This window comes from Mirounga leonina, unplaced genomic scaffold (genome assembly GCF_011800145.1).
Source record: "Mirounga leonina isolate KUSES-001 unplaced genomic scaffold, KU_Mleo_1.0 Mir_224, whole genome shotgun sequence".
In the NCBI taxonomy this organism is placed as follows: domain Eukaryota; kingdom Metazoa; phylum Chordata; class Mammalia; order Carnivora; family Phocidae; genus Mirounga; species Mirounga leonina.
This window is the reverse complement of record NW_023270615.1, coordinates 9,517,258-9,538,934: the sequence shown is the minus strand read 5'-3', so window position 1 is coordinate 9,538,934 and position 21,677 is coordinate 9,517,258. Positions and strand designations below refer to the sequence as shown.

General features: G+C 46.5%; 1 protein-coding gene across 2 annotated transcripts in view; it reads right to left on the bottom strand.

The window, feature by feature from the left end:
- The window catches only part of APBA1 (amyloid beta precursor protein binding family A member 1), a 128,739-nt gene that overhangs the window by 4,474 nt on the left and 102,588 nt on the right, over positions 1-21,677 (bottom strand). For both annotated transcript variants that reach the window (XM_035029078.1, XM_035029079.1), the window contains 3 exons: positions 18,056-18,235; positions 15,538-15,750; positions 1,388-1,507 (listed from right to left, as the gene is read on the bottom strand). In XM_035029078.1, coding sequence (XP_034884969.1) covers positions 1,388-1,507; positions 15,538-15,750; positions 18,056-18,235 — 513 coding nt within the window. The remainder of the gene's footprint in view (positions 1-1,387; positions 1,508-15,537; positions 15,751-18,055; positions 18,236-21,677) is intronic.

Below are 21,677 nucleotides of genomic sequence, written 5' to 3'. Positions count from 1 at the left end.
GACCTCTCCAGGGGCTGGAGGGCTCTGGGCTCGGCCCTGGGAGCCAGGCTGTCCCCACCTCACACAAAGCATCAGACTTTCCCCCCAGAAATATGTTCTGAATTTACAGAGTTGACTTTTCACTTCAGATATGTACCTTTTCAGCCCACGTAGACAAGACCTTGGCATCCCAAGACAATGGGCTGTCTGTGTCTGAGCATGGGGACCCTGCGGCCCTTGGGGTGCCCTGGGGTCAAACACTCCGCGGGCGCTTCCCACACTTCAGACAAAACTGAGGGACCTGCCGCTGTTTGTATCTGAACAACTTCTAAAATTATTTGAATATGAACAAAGCAAACAAGGAAAATCAGCAGATAAAAACAGACATCTGGCCCAAACCATAGAAGGAACCCTGGCTCCCCAGCCTAGGACAAGGCCACTGGGGTACAAAGAACAGATGAAGGGGCTGGATGTTTCCATGCCACCTGGGAACCCCAATGGTATTTCTAAACCTCGAAACATACTCTGAATAAAATTTTAATAACCTACCGCTCTTAATTGCAACTTAAGGGGGAAAACAATAGGGTTCTTCAATCTGGAAAGACGGAGGCAAAACAGAGGGAGAGCATACCCAAAACCTAAAAGTCAAGAAGGTCACAGACAGAGAACGGGACTATCATCAAAGCCCGGACCTCCTGTGAGTCCAGAACAAGCAAACCAGGACAAAAGGGAATAGTACTGAGTACGGAATTCCGGCTTGGGACGAAGAAAAAGTTCTGGAAAGAGCTAGTGGTGGTGGTTATACCACTCTGTGAATGAATGTACGTCACGCTACAGAACTGTACGCTTAAGAATCGTTTCCATGGTAAACTTAGCGCTGTGTGTATTTCACCACAATAAAGAAAAAAGGAAGTATTGTTTCAAGGCAGACATCCAAGTGATGAAAATACTCTTTAGCCCTACAGTGCTATTTCAGGTTACAGAGGCAAGGCGGAGGCCATTCATGCGTCACAGGCCCGGGGGCGCCGCCCTTGGGCAGTGCCTGGAATCTCCGGGGAGCCCGCCCAGCCCCAGCACTGCACACCCAGGGCTGGAGGGGGAAGAAGCGCTCGGAGGCACGTCCCAGACCATCTCAAGTTGGCAGCTGGGAGTGCCACCCTGCACCGTCACCTAGAGACTCAGGGCCCTGACTGCGGCTAGCACCTTTTTTTCTCCCGTGGAAGGCACAGAATTCTCTGCCCGAAGGGGATCTGCCCACGGAGGAGGCAGAGCGGCCCTCCCCCACCCAGCCCTCTCCTTGCTGGATTCATTTGGGGACCTGCCTGGCTTTAAAAAAAAAAAAAATGTAAAACCAAACACTGTGCCAGAGTTCTAAGACTTTTGGGAGGAAGCGCAGAGCCAGACTTACGATTCCGTTCTGGACGCTGAAACCCAGCTGGTAGCGCAGGTCCGGTCTCCTGATCAACACGGTGGTCACTGGAGGACACCTCACAATGTTCAGCTTCACCCGGGGCTGGTTCTTCAGGCCCTGAAACGTGAATGGGGCACAGTGGAGATGGCAGCCAGCGGAGGGAGGCAGAGGACATCAAAGCTGACAGCACTCAAGGCAAAAATTTTGGGGACTCGTGAAGCAGCCCCGCACACAGGCTGATGGTGCCTGGGCAGGGATAACCCACTGCTAGATGAACCAACTCAGGCTCTGAAGAGGTGATGTACCTCTTGCACCTGCGGCCAGTGTGCTCTGAGAGCGTGGGGAGCGTGGTGGGGTGGGAGTGATGGCTGGTGCGGGAGCTGGGGGGCCTGATGACCAGTCGGCACCATCGTGTTAGCACCACGTGTCAGCACCCCACCATCACCGTCCATCACACTCTGTCCCGATGATGAAACCAGCCAAACTACCTGTCACTGAGCATGGACTCTTGCCACCCACAGGAGCCGTCTCCTCAGTCTCCTTGACAAACTTCAGCTATAACTATGTCCGTTTTACAGAAGAAGAAACTGAGGCTCAGAGATACTCAGCAACGCACATCAGCAGTGGGATCCAACCCCAGATCTGTTGTTTTCAAACCCAAGCATTTTCGCTGACACCATGATCCCCCATACAGACAACGGCAGGGTGTGTATCATTCACAAGGAGTAAGGTTTGTTCAACAAAGAAGCCATGGAGGGCATCAGAAGAACAAATTTGTGCCACCACGTCGGGCCACTGCTCTTCCAGCAGGGACCTAACAAGCGGCAGATCCGGGGAGACTCCCCTTCCTCCCCCGGGAGGAGCGGCGTGGGAGTGCACCACAGGGATCTGCTGGGTTTGGAGACTCCACACCGAGTCGAGTGCCAGAGATAGAAATGCTCGGTCACAGGCCGGGGGAGCACGGAGTGCAGCTGGAGACCGGGGAGATGGGAGTGATTGACTGCTTTTCTCTGGGGGCGCACTGAGGAGTGGGGCCCCGAGTTCTCGGCTTCTCCGGGGCAGAGATTGGGAGGCCGCCATTTTCACTCTCGGCCTCCAAAGCTATACGGAAAGCTTGCAGGGAACAAAAGCTCCCGAGAACAAACCCAGCAGATTACTTAGCGTGGACCGGGCACGGGCGGGGCAATTCCGCCTCCGGCAAAGACATTTGGGAACCACGGCAACAGGGCCTCCCCCAGAAGATCAGCAAGAACAGCCAGCCAAGACCAAGTTTACCGATCAATGAGAATGGCAGAACTCCAGCCCTAGGAGAATACTGCACATAGAATCCATGGCTTTTTTACCATGATTCTTTAGTCTTTCAAAGTTAATTTTTTAAATTTTATTTTTTCCTTTTTCTTTTCCCCTTTTTAAACATCTTATCAATTCCTTTTTAAAGTCATATTCTATCCTTTCATTGTAGTTAACCTTATTTTGTGTGTGTGTGTATGTGTGTGTGTATGTGTATGTTTTTCTCTCTTTAAAATTTTGGGATACAGTTTCTTCTAACAGACCAAAATATACCCTAAATCTCTAGTGTATGGCTTTGTTCTAGTCTCCCGCCTGATCACATTCTCTATCCCTTTTATTTTTTTTAATTTTATTTTTTCAACCAACTTATCAATTCCTTTTATAAAATCTTTTATAATTTTCATCTTTATAGTCATATTCCATCCCTTCATCATATTTACCCTTATTTTTGTACATACATAAGTTTTTCCTTCTTTAAAATTTGGGAGGCAGCTTCTTCTAACAGACGAAAATACACCCAAAATCTAGTGTGTGGCTCTCATCTATTCACCAGCCTGATCATATATTTTTTTTTTCTTTCCCTTTCTTTTCCCCCCAGTTTCAGGTCTCTTCTGATATGTTTAGTGTCTACTTCTCTGGAGTCGTTGTTATGCTTTTAGCATTTTGTTCTTTCATTCATCTACTCTCTGGACAAAATGGCAAGACAGAAAAACTCACCTCAAAAAAAAGAACAAGAGGCAGTACCGACTGCCAGGGACCTAATCAATATGGGCATTAGTAAGATGTCAGAAATAGTGTTTAGAATGATGATTATAAAGATACTAGCTGGGCTTGAAAAAAGCATGGAAGATACTAAAGAATCCCTTTCTGGAGAAATAAAAGAACTAAAATCTAACCAAGTCGAAATCAAAAAGGCTATTAATGAGGTGCAATAAAAAATGGAGGCTCTAACTGCTAGGATAAATGAGGCAGAAGAGAGAATCAGTGATATACAAGACCAAATGATGGAAAATAAAGAAGCTGAGAAAAAGAGAGATAAACAACTACTGGATCACGAGGGCAGAATTCGAGAGATAAGTGATACCATAAGACGAAACAATATTAGAATAATTGGGATCCCAGAAGAAAAAGAAAGGGGGGGGGGGGAGAAGGTATATTGGAGCAAATTATAGCAGAGAATTTCCCTAATTTGGGGAAGGAAACAGGCATCAAAATCCAGGAGGCACAGAGAACCCCCCTCAAAATCAGTAAAAATAGGTCAACATCCTGACATCTAATAGTAAAACTTACAAGTCTCAGAGACAAAGAGAAAATCCTGAAAGCAGCTCAGGACAGGAGGTCTGTAACCTACAATGGTAGAAACATTAGATTGGCAGCACACCTACCCACAGACACCTGGCAGGCCAGAAAGCACTGGCAGGATATATTCAGAGCACTAAATGAGAAAAATATGTAGCCAAGAATACTATATCCAGCTAGGCTGTCATTGAAAATAGAAGTACAGATAAAGGGCTTCCAGGACAAAAAAAACTAAAAGAATTTGCAAACACCAAAGCAGCCCTACATGAAATATTGAAAGGGGTCCTCTAAGCAAAGAGAGAACCTAAAAGTAACACAGACCAGAAAGGAACAGAGACAATATACAGTAACAGTCACCTTACAGGCAATACAATGGCACTAAATTCATATCTTTCAATAGTTACCCTGAATGTAAATGGGCTAAATGCCCCAATCAAAAGACACAGGCTATCAGATTGGATTAAAAAACAAGACCCATCGATATGCTGTCTGCCAGAGACTCATTTTAGACCCAGAGACACCCCCAGATTGAAAGTGAGGGGGTGGAAAACCATTTACCATGCTAATGGACACCAAAAGAAAGCTGGGGTGGCAATCCTTATTTCAGACAAATTAGATTTTAAACCAAAGACTATAATAAGAGATGAGGAAGGACACTATATCCTACTTAAAGGGTCTATCCAACAAGAAGATCTAACAATTTTAACTATCTATGCCCCTAACATGGGAGCAGCCAATTATATAATCCAATTAATAACAAAAGCAAAGAAACACATTGACAACAATACAATAATAGTAGGGGACTTTAACACCCCCTCACTGAAATGGACAGATCATCTAAGCAAAAGATCAACAAGGAAATAAAGGCTTTAAATGACACACTGGACCAAATGGACTTCACAGACATATTCAGAACATTCCATCCCAAAGCAACAGAATACACATTCTTCTCTAGTGCCCATGGAACATTCTCTAGAATACATCACATCCTAGGTCATGAATCAGGTCTCAACCGGTACCAAAAGATTGGGATCATTTGCTGCGTATTTTTGGTCCACAATGCTTTGAAACTAGAACTCAATCACAAGAGGAAAGTCAGAAAGAACTCAAATGCATGGAGGCTAAAGAGCATCCTACTAAAGAATGAATGGGCCAACCAGAAAATTAAAGAAGAATTAAAAAAATTCATGGAAACAAATGAAAATGAAAACATAACTGTTCAAAACCTTTGGGATGCAGCAAAGGCGGTCCTAAGAGGAAAGTATATAGCAATACAAGCCTTTCTCAAGAAATAAGAAAGGTCTCAAATACACAACCTAACCTTACACCTAAAGGAGCTGGAGAAAGAATAGCAAATAAAGCCTACGCCCAGCAGAAGAAGAGAAATAATAAAGATCAGAGCAGAAATCAATGAAATAGAAACCAAAAGAACAGTAGAACAGATCAATGAAACTAGGAGCTGGTTCTTTGAAAGAATTAATAAGATTGATAAACCCCTGGCCAGACTTATCAAAAAGAAAAGAGAAATGACTCAAATAAATAAAATCATGAATGAAAGAGGAGAGATCACAACCAAAACCAAAGAAATACAAAGAATTATAAGAACATAGTATGAGCAACTCTATGCCAGCAAATTAGAGAATCTGGAAGAAATGGATGCATTCCTAGAGATGTATAATCTACCAAAACTGAACCAGGAAGAAACAGAAAACCTGAACAGACCTATAACCAGTAAGGAAATTGAAGCAGTAATCAAAAATCTCCCAACAAGAGCCCAGGGCCAGATGGCTTCCCAGGGGAGTTTTACCATTTTTTAAAAAAGATTTTTTAAAAAAGATTTTTTAATTTATTTATTTGACAGAGAGAGAGAGTGAGAGCAGGAGCACAAGCAGGGGGAGTGGGAGAGGGAGAAGCAGGCTTCCTGCTGAGAAGGGAGCCTGATGTGGGGCTCAATCCCAGGAACCTGGGATCATGACCTGAGCCAAAAGCAGATGCTTAATGACTGAGCCACCCAGGTGCCCCTCTACCAAACATTTAAAGAAGAATTAATACTTACTCTTCTGAAATTGTTCCAAAAAAATAGAAATGGAAGGAAAACTTCCAAACTCATTTTATGAGGCCAACATTACCTTGATGCCAAAACCAGACAAAGACCCCATCAAAAAGGATTACACGCCTGTATCCCTGATAAACATGGATGCAAAAATTGTCACCAAAATACTAGCCAATAGGATCCAACAGTGCATTAAAAGGATTATTCACCACAACCAAGTGGGATTTATTCCTGGGCTGCAAGGTTGGTTCAACATTCACAAATCAATGTGATACAGTATGTTAATAAAAGAAAGAACAAGAACCGTATGATCCTCTCAATAGATGCAGAAAAAGCATTTGATAAAGTATAATATCCTTTCTTGATTAAAACTCTTCAGAGAATAGCAAAAGAGGGTACACACCTCAATATCCTAAAAGCCATCTACGAAAACCCACAGTAAATATCATTCTCAATGGGGAAAAACTGAGAGCTTTCCCCCTAAGGTCAGGAACATGGCAGGCATGCCCACTGTCACCACTGCTGCTCAACATAGTACTAGAAATCCTAGCCTCAGCAATCAGATAAAAGAAATAAAAGGCATCCAAATCAGCAAAGAAGAAGTCATACTCTCACTCTTTGCAGATAATATGATACTTTATGTGGAAAACCCAAAAGACTCCATCCCAAAACTACTAGAACTCATACAGGAATTCAGCAAAGTGGCAGGACATAAAATCAATCCACAGAAATCAGTGACATTTCTATACACCAACAAGATAGAAGAAAGAGAATTTAAGAAGTCGATCCCATTTACAATTGCACCCAAAACCATAAGATACCTAAGAATAAATCTAACCAAAGAAGCAGAGAATCTGTACTCAGAAAACTACAGAATACTCGGGGGGAGAGGAATACTCAATTCCAACCGGTCCCCAGAATTGAGCTGGATATCTACCAGACCACTCTGAACACCCATGAAATCAGCCTGAGATGTAAGAAGATATATCTGGATCTCTACAAACAGAATATCGCAGGCAGTTGGTTTCAAGGTATAAAGCAGGGAGCCGTGATTCCGCAGGCAGATATCGGAGGATAAATGGAAGGGGGAGGGAGCCGTGCGGATCCTGCACCACCGGTGAGTGACAGCCTCCCGAGCTGGGGACCAGGCACAGACTGGCAGACCAGTGGCGGCAGGGAACGGACTTTCGGGCAGCTCCCCGACGGAAACCCAGAGCAGTGGAGCCACATGTGCAAACTGGGGGCGACTGGCGGTTTTAGAAGCACAAAGGGAAGAGACGTGCCCTGACCGAGAGGCGAGGACTGGGAGCCCAGCTGATGGGCGCACAACCCAGGATGCTGCAGTTTTTAGCAGCATAGACAGAAACGGAGATAGTGTGGCCTGGAGAGCTTACTGAAGAACAGACTGTGATCTCTCTATTCTGAGGCAGAGGGTTGGAAACCATCTCTTCTACTCTGACTCTTGGAAGAGACGCAGAAAGTCACCAGAGAACAAAAGCCCCCCAAAACCGGTTTTCACTGAGCCCATCCCCCCCACAGGGGGCAGGACAACTCTGCCCAAACAGGGTTGCCTGAGTAACAGCATGGCAGGCCCCTCCCCCCAGAAGACAGGCTGGGAGAACAAGAGGCTGACAACCCTAAGGTCCCTATAAAACAGGTGCATCTTGCTTGGGTTGTGGTCAATAATTTGGACTCCGTACATTCCCTCAACCACCCCTCAACAGAATGACTAGGAGGACGAACCCCCAAAATAGGAAAGACTCAGAGACTGACTTCTGCCACAGATTTACAAATGGATACAGATATAACCAAGATGTTGGAAATGGAATTCAGGGTAGCACTTGTGAAGACAATAGCTAAAATGGAGAAATTGATTAATGGCAACATACAGTCTCTAAGGGCAGAAATGAAAGCTGAATTGGCAGAACTTAAAAATGCTATCAATGAGATCCAATCTAAACTAGATACTTTAACAGCTAGGGTAAATGAGGCAGAAGAATGAATTAGTGATCTAGAAGACCAACTGATAGAAAAGAAGGGTAAAGAGGAGGCCAAGGAGAAACAACTCAAAATCCATGAAAACACAATCAGAGAAATAAGTGACACCATGAAACGGTCCAATGTCAGAATTACTGGGATCCCTGAGGGGGTGGAGAGAGAGAGAGAGAGGACTAGAAGATATATTTGAGCAAATCATAGCTGAGAACTTCCCTAATCTGGGGAATGAAACAAACATTTGTGTCTTAGAGGCAGAGAGGAACCCTCCCAAGATCAAGGAAAACAGGCCAACACCTCGGCATGTAATAGTAAAACTTGCAAATCTTAGAACCAAGGAAACCATCTTAAGAGCAATTAGGGGGAAGGGATTCCTTACATACAGAGGAAGGAACATCAGAATAACATCAGACCTATCCACAGAGACCTGGCAAGCCAGAAAGGCCTGGCAAGACATATTCAGGGTACTAAGCTTTACCCTGCGGCCTCTGCTCTGGCGGGAGCACCCCGGCGGAGCTCCAGACACATGCGGAGGGGACAGCCATGGGCTTTGGACAGAGGCAGCCCCAGGATGACTTGAAAGTGGGGCATCCTGGGTCCTCCTAAAGACAGAAAATTAGTGGCTGGTGAACAGTCTGTATGGCATTCTCAGATGCCTTTACCCGAGTGAGAAATCTGCCTCCATCAGGACCTCAGATATCTGACAGCCCTATGTGACATCAGGATAGGATATTCCTGTAAATATACTGCAGGACGTGTGGCACTCTACAACACTGACAACATTTACTGCATGTTGATGTGCCAGAATTGGTAAACTCATTCTACATATCTTAATCTTCCCAACAGGCCTACAAGAGAAAGAGAATGCAGGGCGGAGAGGGAGAGAATCTTAAGCAAGCTCCAGGCCCCAACAGAGCCCGATGCTGGGTCCCATCTCACAACTCTGAGATCATGACTTCAGTGAAAATCAAGAGTCAGACGCTCAACCGACTGATCCAACCAGGTGCCTCAAAGATTTACTTTATTAAAGGATGGAGTAGAGTAAGGTTCCCATTTTAGTTTTACATATATAGTAGTACAACTGCTAAATTAGGGACACAAAGATGTTACAGATACATGTAATAAACAGTTACATAATAATACAACACAGAAAAGTCATTCTGAGATTATTTCAACAATATATCAAGAATAATCTCCCTAGGGGCGCCTGGGTGACTCAGTTGTTAAGCCTCTGCCTTCAGTTCAGGTCATGACCCCGGGGTCCTGGGATCTAGCCCTGCATTGGGCTCCCACTCGGCGGGAGGCTTGCTTCTCCCTCTCCCACTCCCCTCCCCCAGCTTGTGTTCCCTCTCTTGCTGTCTCTCTCCCTGTCAAATAAATAAAATCTTAAAAAAAAAAGACATATTCAGGATACTAAACGAGAAGAACATGCAGACAAGAATACTTTATCTGGCAAGGCTGTCACTGAGAATGGATGGAGAGATGCAGAGCTTCCAAGATCGGCATAAGCTGAAAGAATATATGACCACTAAGCTGGTCCTGCAAGAAATATTAAGGGGGGTTCTATAAAAGGAGAAAGACCCCAAGAGGGATATAGAACAGAAATTTACAGAGACAATCTATAGAAACAAGGACTTCACAGGCAACATGATGACAATCAATTCATATCTTTCAATAATCACTCTCAACATGAATGGCCTAAATGCTCCCATAAAACGGCACAGGGTTGCAGATTGGATAAAAAGACAGGACCCATCCATATGCTGTCTACAAGAGACTCATTTTGAACCTAAAGATACATCCAGACTGAAAGTGAAGGGATGCAGATCCATCTTCCATGCCAACGGACATCAAAAGAGAGCTGGGGTAGCAATTCTTATATCAGACAACTTAGTATTTAAGCTAAAGACTGTAGTCAGAGACACAGAAGGACACTATATCATTCTTAAAGGGTCTATGCAACAAGATCTAACAATTGTAAATATCTATGCCCCCAACATGGGAGCAGCCATCTACATAAGCCAACTGTTAACCAAAATAAAGAGTCATATTGATAATAACATGTTAATTGTAGGAGACCTCAATACTCCACTCTCAGCAACAGACAGATCATCTAAGCAGAAAATCAACAAAGAAACAAGAGCTTTAAATGATGGACCAGATGGACCTCACAGATATACACAGAACATTGCACCCTAAAACAACAGAATACTTATTCTTCTCGAGTGCACACGGAACTTTCTCCAGAATAGACCACCTACTGGGTCACAAATCAGGTCTCAGCCGATACCAAAAGACTGAGATTATTCCCTGCATATTCTCAGATCATAATGCTTTAAAACTGGAACTCAATCACATGAAAAAATTTGGAAGAAATTCAAACACTTGGAAGCTAAAGACCACTCTGCTCAAGAATGTTTGGGTCAACCAGGAAATCCAAGAAGAACTTAAACAATTCATGGAAACCAATGAGATCTAAAACACATTGGTCTAAAACCTATGGGATACTGCAAAGGAGGTCCTAAGGGGGAAATACATGGCCATCCAAGCCCCACTCAAAGAACAGGAAAATCCCTAATTCACCAACTAACTTTACACCTTAAAGAACTAGAGAAAAAGCAACAAATGATGCCTAAGCCACGGATTAAAAGAGAAATAATTAAGATTAGAGCAGAGATCAATGAATTAGAAACCAGAAACATAGTAGACCAGATCAACGAAACTAGAAGCTGATTCTTTGAAAGAATAAGATTGATAAGCTACTGGCCAGACTTATCCAAAAGAAAAGAGAAAGGACGCAAATTAATAAAATTATGAATGAAACAGGGGAGAGATCACAACTAACACCAAGGACATAGAAACAATTATTAGAAATTATTATCAACAACTATATGCCAATAAATTAAGCAACCTGGACGAAACAGATGCCTTCCTGGAAACCTATAAACTGCCAAGACTGAAACAGAAAGAAACTGAAAACCTGAATAGGCCAAAAACCAGTAACAAGATTGAAGCAGTGATCAAAAACCTCCCAAAAAACAAGAGTCCAGGGCCTGATGGATTCCCTGGGGAATTTACCAAACATTCAAAGAAGAAATAATACCTATTCTCCTGAAGCTGTTTCAAAAAATAGAAACAGGAGGAAAGTTTCCAGACTCATTCTATGAGGCTAGCATTACCTTAATCCCCAAACCAGGCAAAGATCCCATCAAAAAGGAGAATTTCAGGCCGATATTGGATTCCAAAATCCTCAACAAAATCCTAGCTAATAGGATCCAACAATACATTAAAAGGATCCACCACGACCAAGTGGAATTTATTCCCAGGATGTAAGGGTGGTTCAACATTTGCAAATCAATGTGATAGGACACATTAATAAGAGGAGAGAGAAGAACCATATGGTCCTCTCAGTTGATGCAGAAAAAGCATTTGACAAAATACAGCATCCTTTCCTGATTAAAACTCTTCAGAGTATAGGGATAAAGGGAACATTCCTCAATTTCATAAAATCCATCTACGAAAAACCCACAGTGAATACCATCCTCAATGGGGAAAAGATGAGAGCCTTTCCCTTAAGGTCAGGAACACGTCAAGGATGCCCACTCTCGCCACTGTTGCTCAACATAGTACTAGAAGTCCTAGCAACAGCATTCAGACAACAAAAAGAAATAAAAGATATTCAAACTGGCAAAGAAGAAGTCAAACTCTTTTTGCAGATGACATGATACTTTATGTGTAAAACCCAAAAGACTCCACCCCCAAATTACTAGAACTCATCCAGCAATTTAGTAATGTGGCAGGATACAAAATCAATGCACAGAAATCAGTTGCTTTCTTATACACTGACAATGCAACTGTAGAAAGAGAAATTAGAGAATCGATTCCATTTACAATAGCACCAAAAACCGTAAGATACCTCAGAATAAACCTAACCAAAGAGGTAAAGGATCTATACTCTAGGAACTACAGAACACTCTGAAAGAAACTGAAGACACAAAAAGATGGAAAAACATTCCATGCTCATGGATCGGAAGAATAAACATTGTTAAAATGTCTATGCTACCCAGAGCAATCTATACCTTCAATGCCATCCCGATCAAAATTCCAATGACATTTTTCAAAGTGCTGGAGCAAATAATCCTAAAATTTGTATGGAATCAGAAAAGACCCCAAATCGCCAAGGAAATGTTGAAAAAGAAAAACAAAGCTGGGGGCATCATGTTGCCCGATTTCAAGCTATGTTACAAAGCAGTGATCACCAAGACAGCATGGTACTGGCACAAAAACAGACATATAGACCAATGGAACAGAATAGAGAGCCCAGATATGGACCCTCAACTCTATGGTCAAATAATGTTCGACAAAGCAGGAAAAAATTATGCAATGGAAAAAAGACAGTCTCTTCAATAAATGGTGCTGGGAAAATTGGACAGCTATATAGAGAAGAATGAAACTTGACCATTCTCTAACACCATGCACAAAGATAAACTCACAATGGATTAAAGACCTCAGTGTGAGACAGGAATCCATCAATATCCTAGACAGTGGCCACAGCAACTTCTTTCAAGATACATCTCCAAAGGCTAGTGAAGCAAGAGCAAAAATGAACTACTGGGACTTCATCAAGATAAAAAGCTTTTGCACAGCAAAGGAAACAGTCAACAAAACAAAGAGGCAACCAACAGAATGGGAGAAGATACTTGCAAATGACATAGCAGATAAAGGGCTAGTATCCAAAATCTATAAAGAACTTAACAAACTCAACACCCAAAGAACAAATAATCCAATCAGGAAATGGGCAGAAGACATGAACAGACATTTCTGCAAAGAAGACATCCAAATGACCAACAGACATAGGAAAAAGTGCTCAACATCACTCGGCATCAGGGAAATACAAATTAAAACCTCAATGAGATACCACCTCACATCAGTCAGAATGGCTAAAATTAACAAGTCAGGAAACGACAGATGTTGGCGGGGATGCGGAGAAAGGGGAACCCTCCTACACTGTTGGTGGGAATGCAAGCTGGTGCAGCCACTCTGGAAAACAGTATGAAGGTTCCTCAAAAAGTTGAAAATAGAGCTACCCTATGATCCAGCAATTGCACTACTGGGTATTTACCCCAAGGATACAAATGTAGGGATCCGAAGGGGTATGTGCACTCCGATGTTTATAGCAACAATGTCCACAATAGCCAAACTGTGGAAAGAGCCAAGATGTCCATCGACAGATGAATGGATAAAGAAAAAGTGGTATATATATACAATGGAATATTATGCAGCCATCAAAAGGAATGAGATCTTGCCATTTGCAACGATGTGGATGGAACTGGAGGGTATTATGCTGAGGGAAATAAGTCAATCAGAGAAAGATATGTATCATATGACCTCACTGATATGAAGAATTCTTAATCTCAGGAAACAACCTGAGTGTTGCTGGAGTGGTGGGGGGTGGGAGGGATGGGGTGCCTGGGTGATAAGACATTGGGGAGGGTATGTGCTATGGTGAGTATTGTGAATTGTGTAGGATTGTTGTTGAATCACAGACCTGTACCTCTGAAACAAATAATACATTATATGTTAAAAAAAAAAGAAGACAGTAGGAAGGGAAAAAGGAAGGGGGGGGAATTGGAGGGGGAGATGAACCATGAGAGACTATGGACTCTGAGAGACAAACTGAGGGTTCTAGAGGGGATGGGGTGGGGGGATGGGTTGCTTGGTGATGGGTATTAAAGAGGGCACGTACTGCATGGAGCACTGGGTGTTATACGCTAACAATGAATCGTGGAACACTACATCAAAAACTAATGATGTAATGTATGGTGGTTAACAAAATAAAATGAAATTAAAAAAAAAAATCAGAGAAAATTCTCTTCCCTCTGCATGCTTATAGCACTTCACCTCTATGTTGCCATTAGGGTCCACTGAACCCTTTTATTTTATAAGATTTTATTTGAGAGACAGAGTGAGGGAGTGAGCATGAGTGGCGGGGAGGGGCAGAGGGAGAGGGAGAAACAGACTTCCCACTGAGCAGGGAGCTCGACATGGGGCTCGATCCCAGGACCCCGAGATCATGACCTAAGCCAAAGGCAGACACTTCACCGACTGAGCCACCCAGGTGCCCCAACACTGAACCCTTTTAATTGAGTCATCCCCCACATGCATGCTAATATTTTGGCTTCTCCATAGTTCAGCTCAGCCTAAGGGAGGCCCAATTAAACATGTCTGAATGAAAACGGACATTCGAAGCGGGTTCCTCAATCTTTTTTTTTTTAAGTAACCTCTATAGCCAATGTGGGGCTTGAACTCATGACCTCAAGATCAGAAGTCACACGCTCCACGGTCTGAGCCAGGCAGGCACCCCTACGTTCTTTAATCTTTGATGTATATTAAGAAGGGATAGAAGTTATTTAAGTGTAAGATGTAACAAAAAAATTAAATGAGGCCAAAGAGGACTGTTTTTTTCTCTGGGTAAGATAACCTTTTGAGGCATCAGAAGAGATCTGTTTCATTAAAAACAAAGAGGCACCTATCCCTGCGTCCTTTACACATTCACTTTGACTTCCCACCCTCGGACTGCTCAGCCATGGATGTTGGCTTTTGTGATTTTCCTTAGTTTAGGATAACTATTGCATGGATTCATTCATTTTCCCCTCTCTCTCTCATATACACACATAGAGCTAAGTTCTAGCCCCCAGGCCTTCAGGAAACCCTGAGGGATTCCAGTCTGCCTGTGGGTCTCAGTGCCTGGCATGGAGCTGAGGTCGACATTCGCTGTAGTGAAGGCGGAATGCTCCTACTGGGCCATGCCATCAGCAAGCGCCATACACGCAGGGGCTTGATTTCTAGGAAGAACATCTAATTTCTTCCTCTCAGATACGTTTTAGTCTCACGTGAGTAGCTATCCTCAGCCTTATGCAAGAGTGTCCGTTCGGGCTGAACAAGAGGTAATTACGCTCCGGTGTGAGGGGGAGCACACAGCCTGTACCAGAAGTCCCCCCTTCTCACGGCACGTGTGGATCCCATTATGCAAGCTCCAGGGGATGACACGCTCCCTTGGATCACAGCCACGGCCACCACGAAGGAAACCGTGCTCTCAGACTTGAAGCATTTCCATGATTTCCAACAGGGATGGCCAATCACCTCAAGTACATCTATCTGACTCTAAGCAACTGGATTACCGAGCGGCAGGAAATTCAGTTAAGGCTGAATCTAGGCTTAGGAAAAGAGAGTGCTGTGATTGATTAGTGATGCCTGCAAGGGGCACAGTACAGAGTGGTGTTATGTGAGCCAAATATACTGTCTTTGATCTAGGAACGATTTCAGGGAGGAGCCTATATTAGTAACTTGGTGGTTCAGAGCCTGAGTGCGAGCACATGCCTTTATCCGTGTCCTCCCTCCTGTGGGCCTGACACTTAGTGTCTGTTCATGATATGAATGACTGAAAAGCAGTCACATATCATCCATCTGAGGTGTATAACATTAGTCATCTTCTCCCACTTCCAGGTACCTTAATGATGCTCTGGCAGGTGGACAGAGGCAAGCCCACCAGGCTGGTGCCGTTTATGGACATGATCTGGTCCCCGATGTTCAGCTTCCCTGATTTCTCGGCGGGCCCTCCGTGCATCATGTTGGCTATGATCACGGTTGGCAAGATGGACCCCCAGCCAGACTCCACAATCACCACACCTAGGATTTCTCCTTTCTGCTTCTCTATGAAGACCTAAAAGGAAAACACAAAACCAAAAACCTGAATCAGCAACCACCCAGAGTAGGGGCACAAATCAAAGCTTCCCCCCAACTTCCTGTCTTGACTACAGGAGAAAGGCATTTCCTTGATGGTTCTGACCCAGACAAGTCCTGTCTCCTCTCGATTCCATGGCATTTGGTAAGAAATGATGTAACACAGGTTCGTATAATTTCTTGTAAAGCTTGCTCCACATGAGCAATCTTGCCTTGGCCAGATGAACACAAAGGACACCAGATGCTTTTATCCCAGTTCTCGGGGAGCGGGAAGAGAGGCTGTGTGGGTGGGGACGTCGGTGGTGCATTACGGTTTCCAGAAATAGCTTTTGGATTTTATGCACAGGCTGCCCCATTCCCCAGAGCTTCACAAATTCCCTCCCACATTTAAGATTCTTGAGTTAAAAATAAACAAATAGACATTATAGAAACATTTCTTTGCAAGGAGCAAGCTGAAGAGAAAGGAAAAGAAAAAGGGATGCTAAGGTTGTCACAACCAAAAGGTTGGAAGCGCACGTAGAAGACCATATTCTAGATAGGCATAATTTTGTGTGGCCTTCCTTGGCAGGGCAGAGAAGACAGGGGTCAGGTTTGGATACCTGCAGTCAGCGAAGGTTTGCAGAGACACTACAAAGGGGCAAGACACTTTCTGGAAGCCTCTGACAAAGAGCGTATTATTTATTTACTCGTAGTCATGGATACACATAGGCTTGAACACACGCCGTTGTGGTGGCTGCTGGGGCCTGACAAAGCCCCTCTCAGGCTGGTGTCCCTTCTCTTGGCCGATGAAGCTCGCGGCTGGCCGCTACTCTGGAGAGCTGCCCAACGGGAGACACTCCCTATGATGGGTTGTTGTGTTGCCCTTGAAATTCCTATGTTGGAGGCCAAACTGCCAGGACCTCAGAATATAACCTGATTTGGATACAGAGTCTTTACAGAGGCAATCAAGTTAAAATGAGGTCTTTAGGGTGGGCCCTGATTCAGGATGACTGGTGTCCTCACAGGAAGGGGAGGTATGGACGCAGACACATACAAGCAGAGACGGGAGACAATGTGAAGACACAGGGGGAAGACCGTTCTCTCCGAGCCAGGGTGAGGGGCCTGGAACACACCCTTGCCCCTCAGCCCTCAGAAGGAACTGACCCTGTGGACACCTTGATCTTGGACTTCAAGCCTCTAGAACAGTGAGACAATACGTTTTTTGTTGTGAAGCGGCCCGGTCTGCTGTAGTCTGTTAAGGTGGCCTGAGCGCACCGAGACACCCCGTTCTGATCTTGGTGTCAGTGACTGACTGCCTGCCAAACCCTTTGACCCGAGGTGGGACAAGCCCGCCCTGCGATCTGTGACCCAGAGCCTCCTCTGGATCAGAATGAAGCTCATCCCTCCAGCAAGGCCACGTTCCTCCTCAGCGTCCCCACCACGCTGCTGCCCACACTCGCTTCTTCCTGAGGGCACTCTCCCCAAAACCCCTTCAACAAGAGTCCCTGTCTCAGGCTCTGCTTCTAGGGAACGGAGGACACCTAACCTACATCACCAAAGAAAAAGATCGCTTTCTCATCAAGGTACTTTTGTCTACTGGATAAAGCCCAAGCCCCTCAGCTAGACTTTCAAGGCCCCCAGTTCTGACCTGAGCCCTGTGGGGGCCTCTTCACGTCCTCTTCCACACACACCCTGTGCTCCAGCAGGGCTCTCTTATCCATGGCTCCCCAGACAATCCCTGAGCTTTCTGACCTTCCTGCTTCCGTTACTTTGGCCCAGCCCTCTCAAATCCTTCACGCTTTCCGAAGAACACCCATACCTCCAGACCAGCTCAGATGGCTACGTTCTCCTCCAAAGCTCTGTCTGAACTTGCGGGGCTGCCCCCTGCACAGCATCTATCACCTGAGTCCCAACCCCTGCTCTCTTCTGTCGCGCACAGGGGTCTCTGACTAGCGCTTGTGTCCAGCACCATCACTTACCTTCTCCGTGCCCTTTCCTAGATGGTGGGCTTGGTAAGGGCGGGGTTCAGGTCCTGTTCACCTCTGGAACCCACCCCAAACTTAGCTTAGGACTGCCAGGAGCAGAGGATGCCCCACTGTGGGGACGGCCCTCCAAAGTGGTCTTTAATGACAGGGCCTTATGAAAGGGGAGCCAGAGATGGGCCCGAGCCCTCAGCAACATCCTGCCAACTACACTCCCCCCTGCCCCCCCTACCCCCCCAAACTGTTCCACCTTCCTTCCACAGCAGGGCCGCCCCACACTCCCGGGCCTTCTGCCTGGCTGGCTGAGCTCAGAGAAGTACCTACATCTTTGCAGTTTTCCGACTTGGAGAAGTGGATCAGGTCATCGTTGTACATGTCCTGGGTGTTGAGCAGGTCACTATACTCCTTCTGGCTGAGATCTTCAGGGTTGATCCCATTGGCCCTGAGGAATTCCTGGTACGCCACGCTGAATGCCTGCCCAATGGACTGTGCGATCAGCTGGGCCTAGACAGTAGCCAGAGAGGGAAGACAGAAGTCAACGGGGCAGCAGGACTGGGAGCCCCAGGCGTCAGCTGGGCCAGTGGGTCTACACGTGGCACGAATCCCTGCCAGAGCCCATGCTCAGAATTACAGGGACATGTTTCATTAGGACAGTGACCCCAAGGTGGCTACTGGCATTCAGGGGACAGGAGTCAGAGATGCTGGACTTATGGCCATGTGAAGGACCATCCTACATAGTGATAAGCCATCCTACAACCCGAACGATTCTCGAATGTCCCCCCCGGATGCTCGCATGCATGTAACACCAGGAGCAAACCGTCTGAGGCCGGGACTCAACTTTAATTTATATAAAACACAAAGGCATTAATTGCCTGGCTCTAATTCACATGGAATGTTCCAAGAATACAGCTGCTGTGTAAAGTAAGAGATGATGATGATGATTGGCTTTGCCCAGCACTTTACCAGAAATAAGCTTTGTGACTTTGGAAAATCATTAGCATCAATGCTGTTCGTGGTATCTGGGCGGCCAGCAAATCATAGCGCCGTCAGCCCACGTTTGCCGCACAGCGAGAGAATCCTACAGGAGTGTGTGTTCTGCAGATCGATTTTCTTATTGAGCCCTCAATTCAAAATGTCAAACAGAAGTGTTTACGATAGTCAGCGAAATACCACGTTCTCACATCGAAGCCTATTACTCAAGTAGGTGTAAGCATCTGATGGCTCTGCTATTCCTTCCGGAGAGGCTGGGCCCAAGCACTTGTATACTGTAGGAAGGACAACTTTATTTTAGCTTTGCTTTCCTTTTATTTTTTTCTCTTGTGTTACATTTATGGCAATACTTCCGCTTGTGAACAAATTTTCAAAACGGGAGATTATATTATCTATGAATTTTATCTCAGGACAGTAACGGGGCATCACATCTGTTGTACAAAGGGGGTTTGGGCCCCCTTGGGACCCCTGCTTGAGTCCAGCCCCACATTTTCCAGGTGAGGAGACTGAGGCCCAGAGACGTGAAAGAACCTGCTCAAGGTCACACAGCTTACAGGACAGGAACGCTGCTTCCGTGGTTCCTTCTCCGGCACTGGGCTTTGACAGCGTCTTCCTGCACTAAGTCATCCAGGCTATGGGTTCGGCCAGTCAGCAGCCACCGGGCACTTCTCACGTGTCCGTGGTGCATTAAAAGCTATCCGAGGACCGCTGCAGCAATCTGGACATCAAGCCTATGACTGATGGAAGCAGGACGGAGCCACAGGCCCTCATCCTAAGCTCTTGAGGCCATGTTTCAGAATCTAGAAATTTCTGTGTATCACAGAGGTAAAAGCTGCATCTATCATACACTGCCTAAAAACCCCACTAGAACCTGGGGAAGTGCCCTATAAATAATCAGTAATATTCCTGCAGCAAAATGTGTAAGATTCATGGTAAGCTGGACAAATCCTATAAATTGTCTCATGGCAGTTCAGGCAGGTTTATCAGCTGACTGACTACAAAAATCCCTTTTGCTTCTCAGAGCTCTTTTTTTAACCCCCCTAAGATAGATAGATAGATAGATAGATACATACATACATAGATTTATTTATTTAAAAGATTTTTATTTATTTGACAGAGAGATAGCGAGAGCAGGAACACAAGCAGGGGGAGTGGGAGAGGGAGAAGCAGGCTTCCCGCAGAGCAGGTAGCCTGATGTGGGGCTCGATCCCAGGACCCTGGGATCACGACCCGAGCCGAACGCAGACGCTCAACGACTGACCCACTCAGGCGCCCCCCCTAAGATTTATTTATTTTAGAGAGAGCGCACGCGCATGAGTGGGGAGAGGCAGGAGGCGGCGGAGAGAGAGAATCTCAAGCAGACTCCACGCTGAGCGCGGAGCCCAGTGCAGGGCTCGACCCCACAACCCCGAGATCACGACCTGCGGCGAAATCAAGAGTCGGACGCTTACCCCACCGAGCCACGCAGACGCCCCTCTCAGAGCGCTTTAGACTGCGGAATGGTAGGTCTGTTATATCGTCCCCACTGCACAGGCAGGGAACAGAGGATGACAGTTAAGGTGTTCACTCCCTGGGAAGGGGGTGACGCGGGGGCTGAATCCCGGCAGATGGATTCCAAAGCCCACCCTCGCACCCACCACGTGGGACTGCCTCTCCGTAGAAAAACAACGAAAATCTCCAAATCGTGTTATAAACACACACACGCACACGCAATCCTAACCTCCTCTTCCTTTCCTTGTCTGCACGGAGTTTGGCTAAACGCCCCTAAGGGACGGTGAAATCAGAGCTGCTCCGTGGCTATGCCGAACTTTTCTCAACTCCACGAGCCACAACAAGGACGCCCCGCCCTGCGACCTGAGTAAGAGGGGAGGGGCATGAGCGGCGCGTGCTGGAAACACGGTGGGTGGGGCCCGCTGGGGGCACGAGGGGGGGCGAGCCGGGAGTACGATGGAGGGGGGGCCGCCCAGGAGGACGGGGGTGGGGTGGTGGGCGACACGCCGGGAGCACGGGGGGGGGGGGGGGGGGGGGGGGCCGGGGAGGGGGGGGGGGGGGGCACGCGCGTCGGGAGCACGGTCGGCTCGCAAGCTACGCGTCGCGGGCGGATGCGCGGGGCAAGCGCACAGGCTGTTGCTGTGGGGTCACGCGGCGGCCCAGGGAGGGGGGCACTGTCATTTCACACCAGCTCTCCCAGCTCTGGAGCCAACGCTCTTCCTCGATGCTTGCATCGGAAGCGAACGGGTAAGATCCCCAGGCCCGCTCCTGTCCTAACGCTTGCTTGCCCATCCTTCCGTTCGGTCCGGAACTCTGAGGAAGCACAACCCCTCCTTGGACGCTGCAAGCCGGGCGGAGGCGGCGGAGGGCCGTAGGCACCCGCATGCCTGGCGAGCAGGGCTAATTAGCTCCACCTTTCCACCAGCCTGCAGGACACATGAGCCCTAAGTTTCTAAATTCAACTTTCGAAACCTTGAGAAACTTCAAAACTCATTCGCTCCCAGTCTGCGTGCTTGGCCTGAGGCTTTAAAGGAAGAGCAGGGAGAATGGCTTGGGGGAGGCACTTCAAGCTCTTCCCCCCCCCCCCCCCCGTGATCTTGTCCCTGGGGGCCTGTGTTCTAGAGAAGCAGACCAGTAAAAGGGCAGAAAGTGTGAGCATCTCCCGGGCCCTGCGGCCGCAGCTGTAACAGCTCTGAGTCCCGGGGAAGAGCAGCTTGCCTCTGCCTCTTGACTTCTTGCAGGAAGGCAATTTACTGCAGCTAGATGAACGCTCTCCTGGAGAAAAATGGCCTCCTGGACGGAGCCAAGGCGACCACAGGCAATTTTTCTTTAAGGAGCAAAGGGCTCTCTGCTCAATATGAGAAAGAGAGCTTACTCCGCGGTGGCAGGGGAAAAAATCACAGTCGGTGGCACCCACACGGCCCTCCTGGCGGGGAGGGGGGGGATGGGGGGGGAGCTCTGTGGT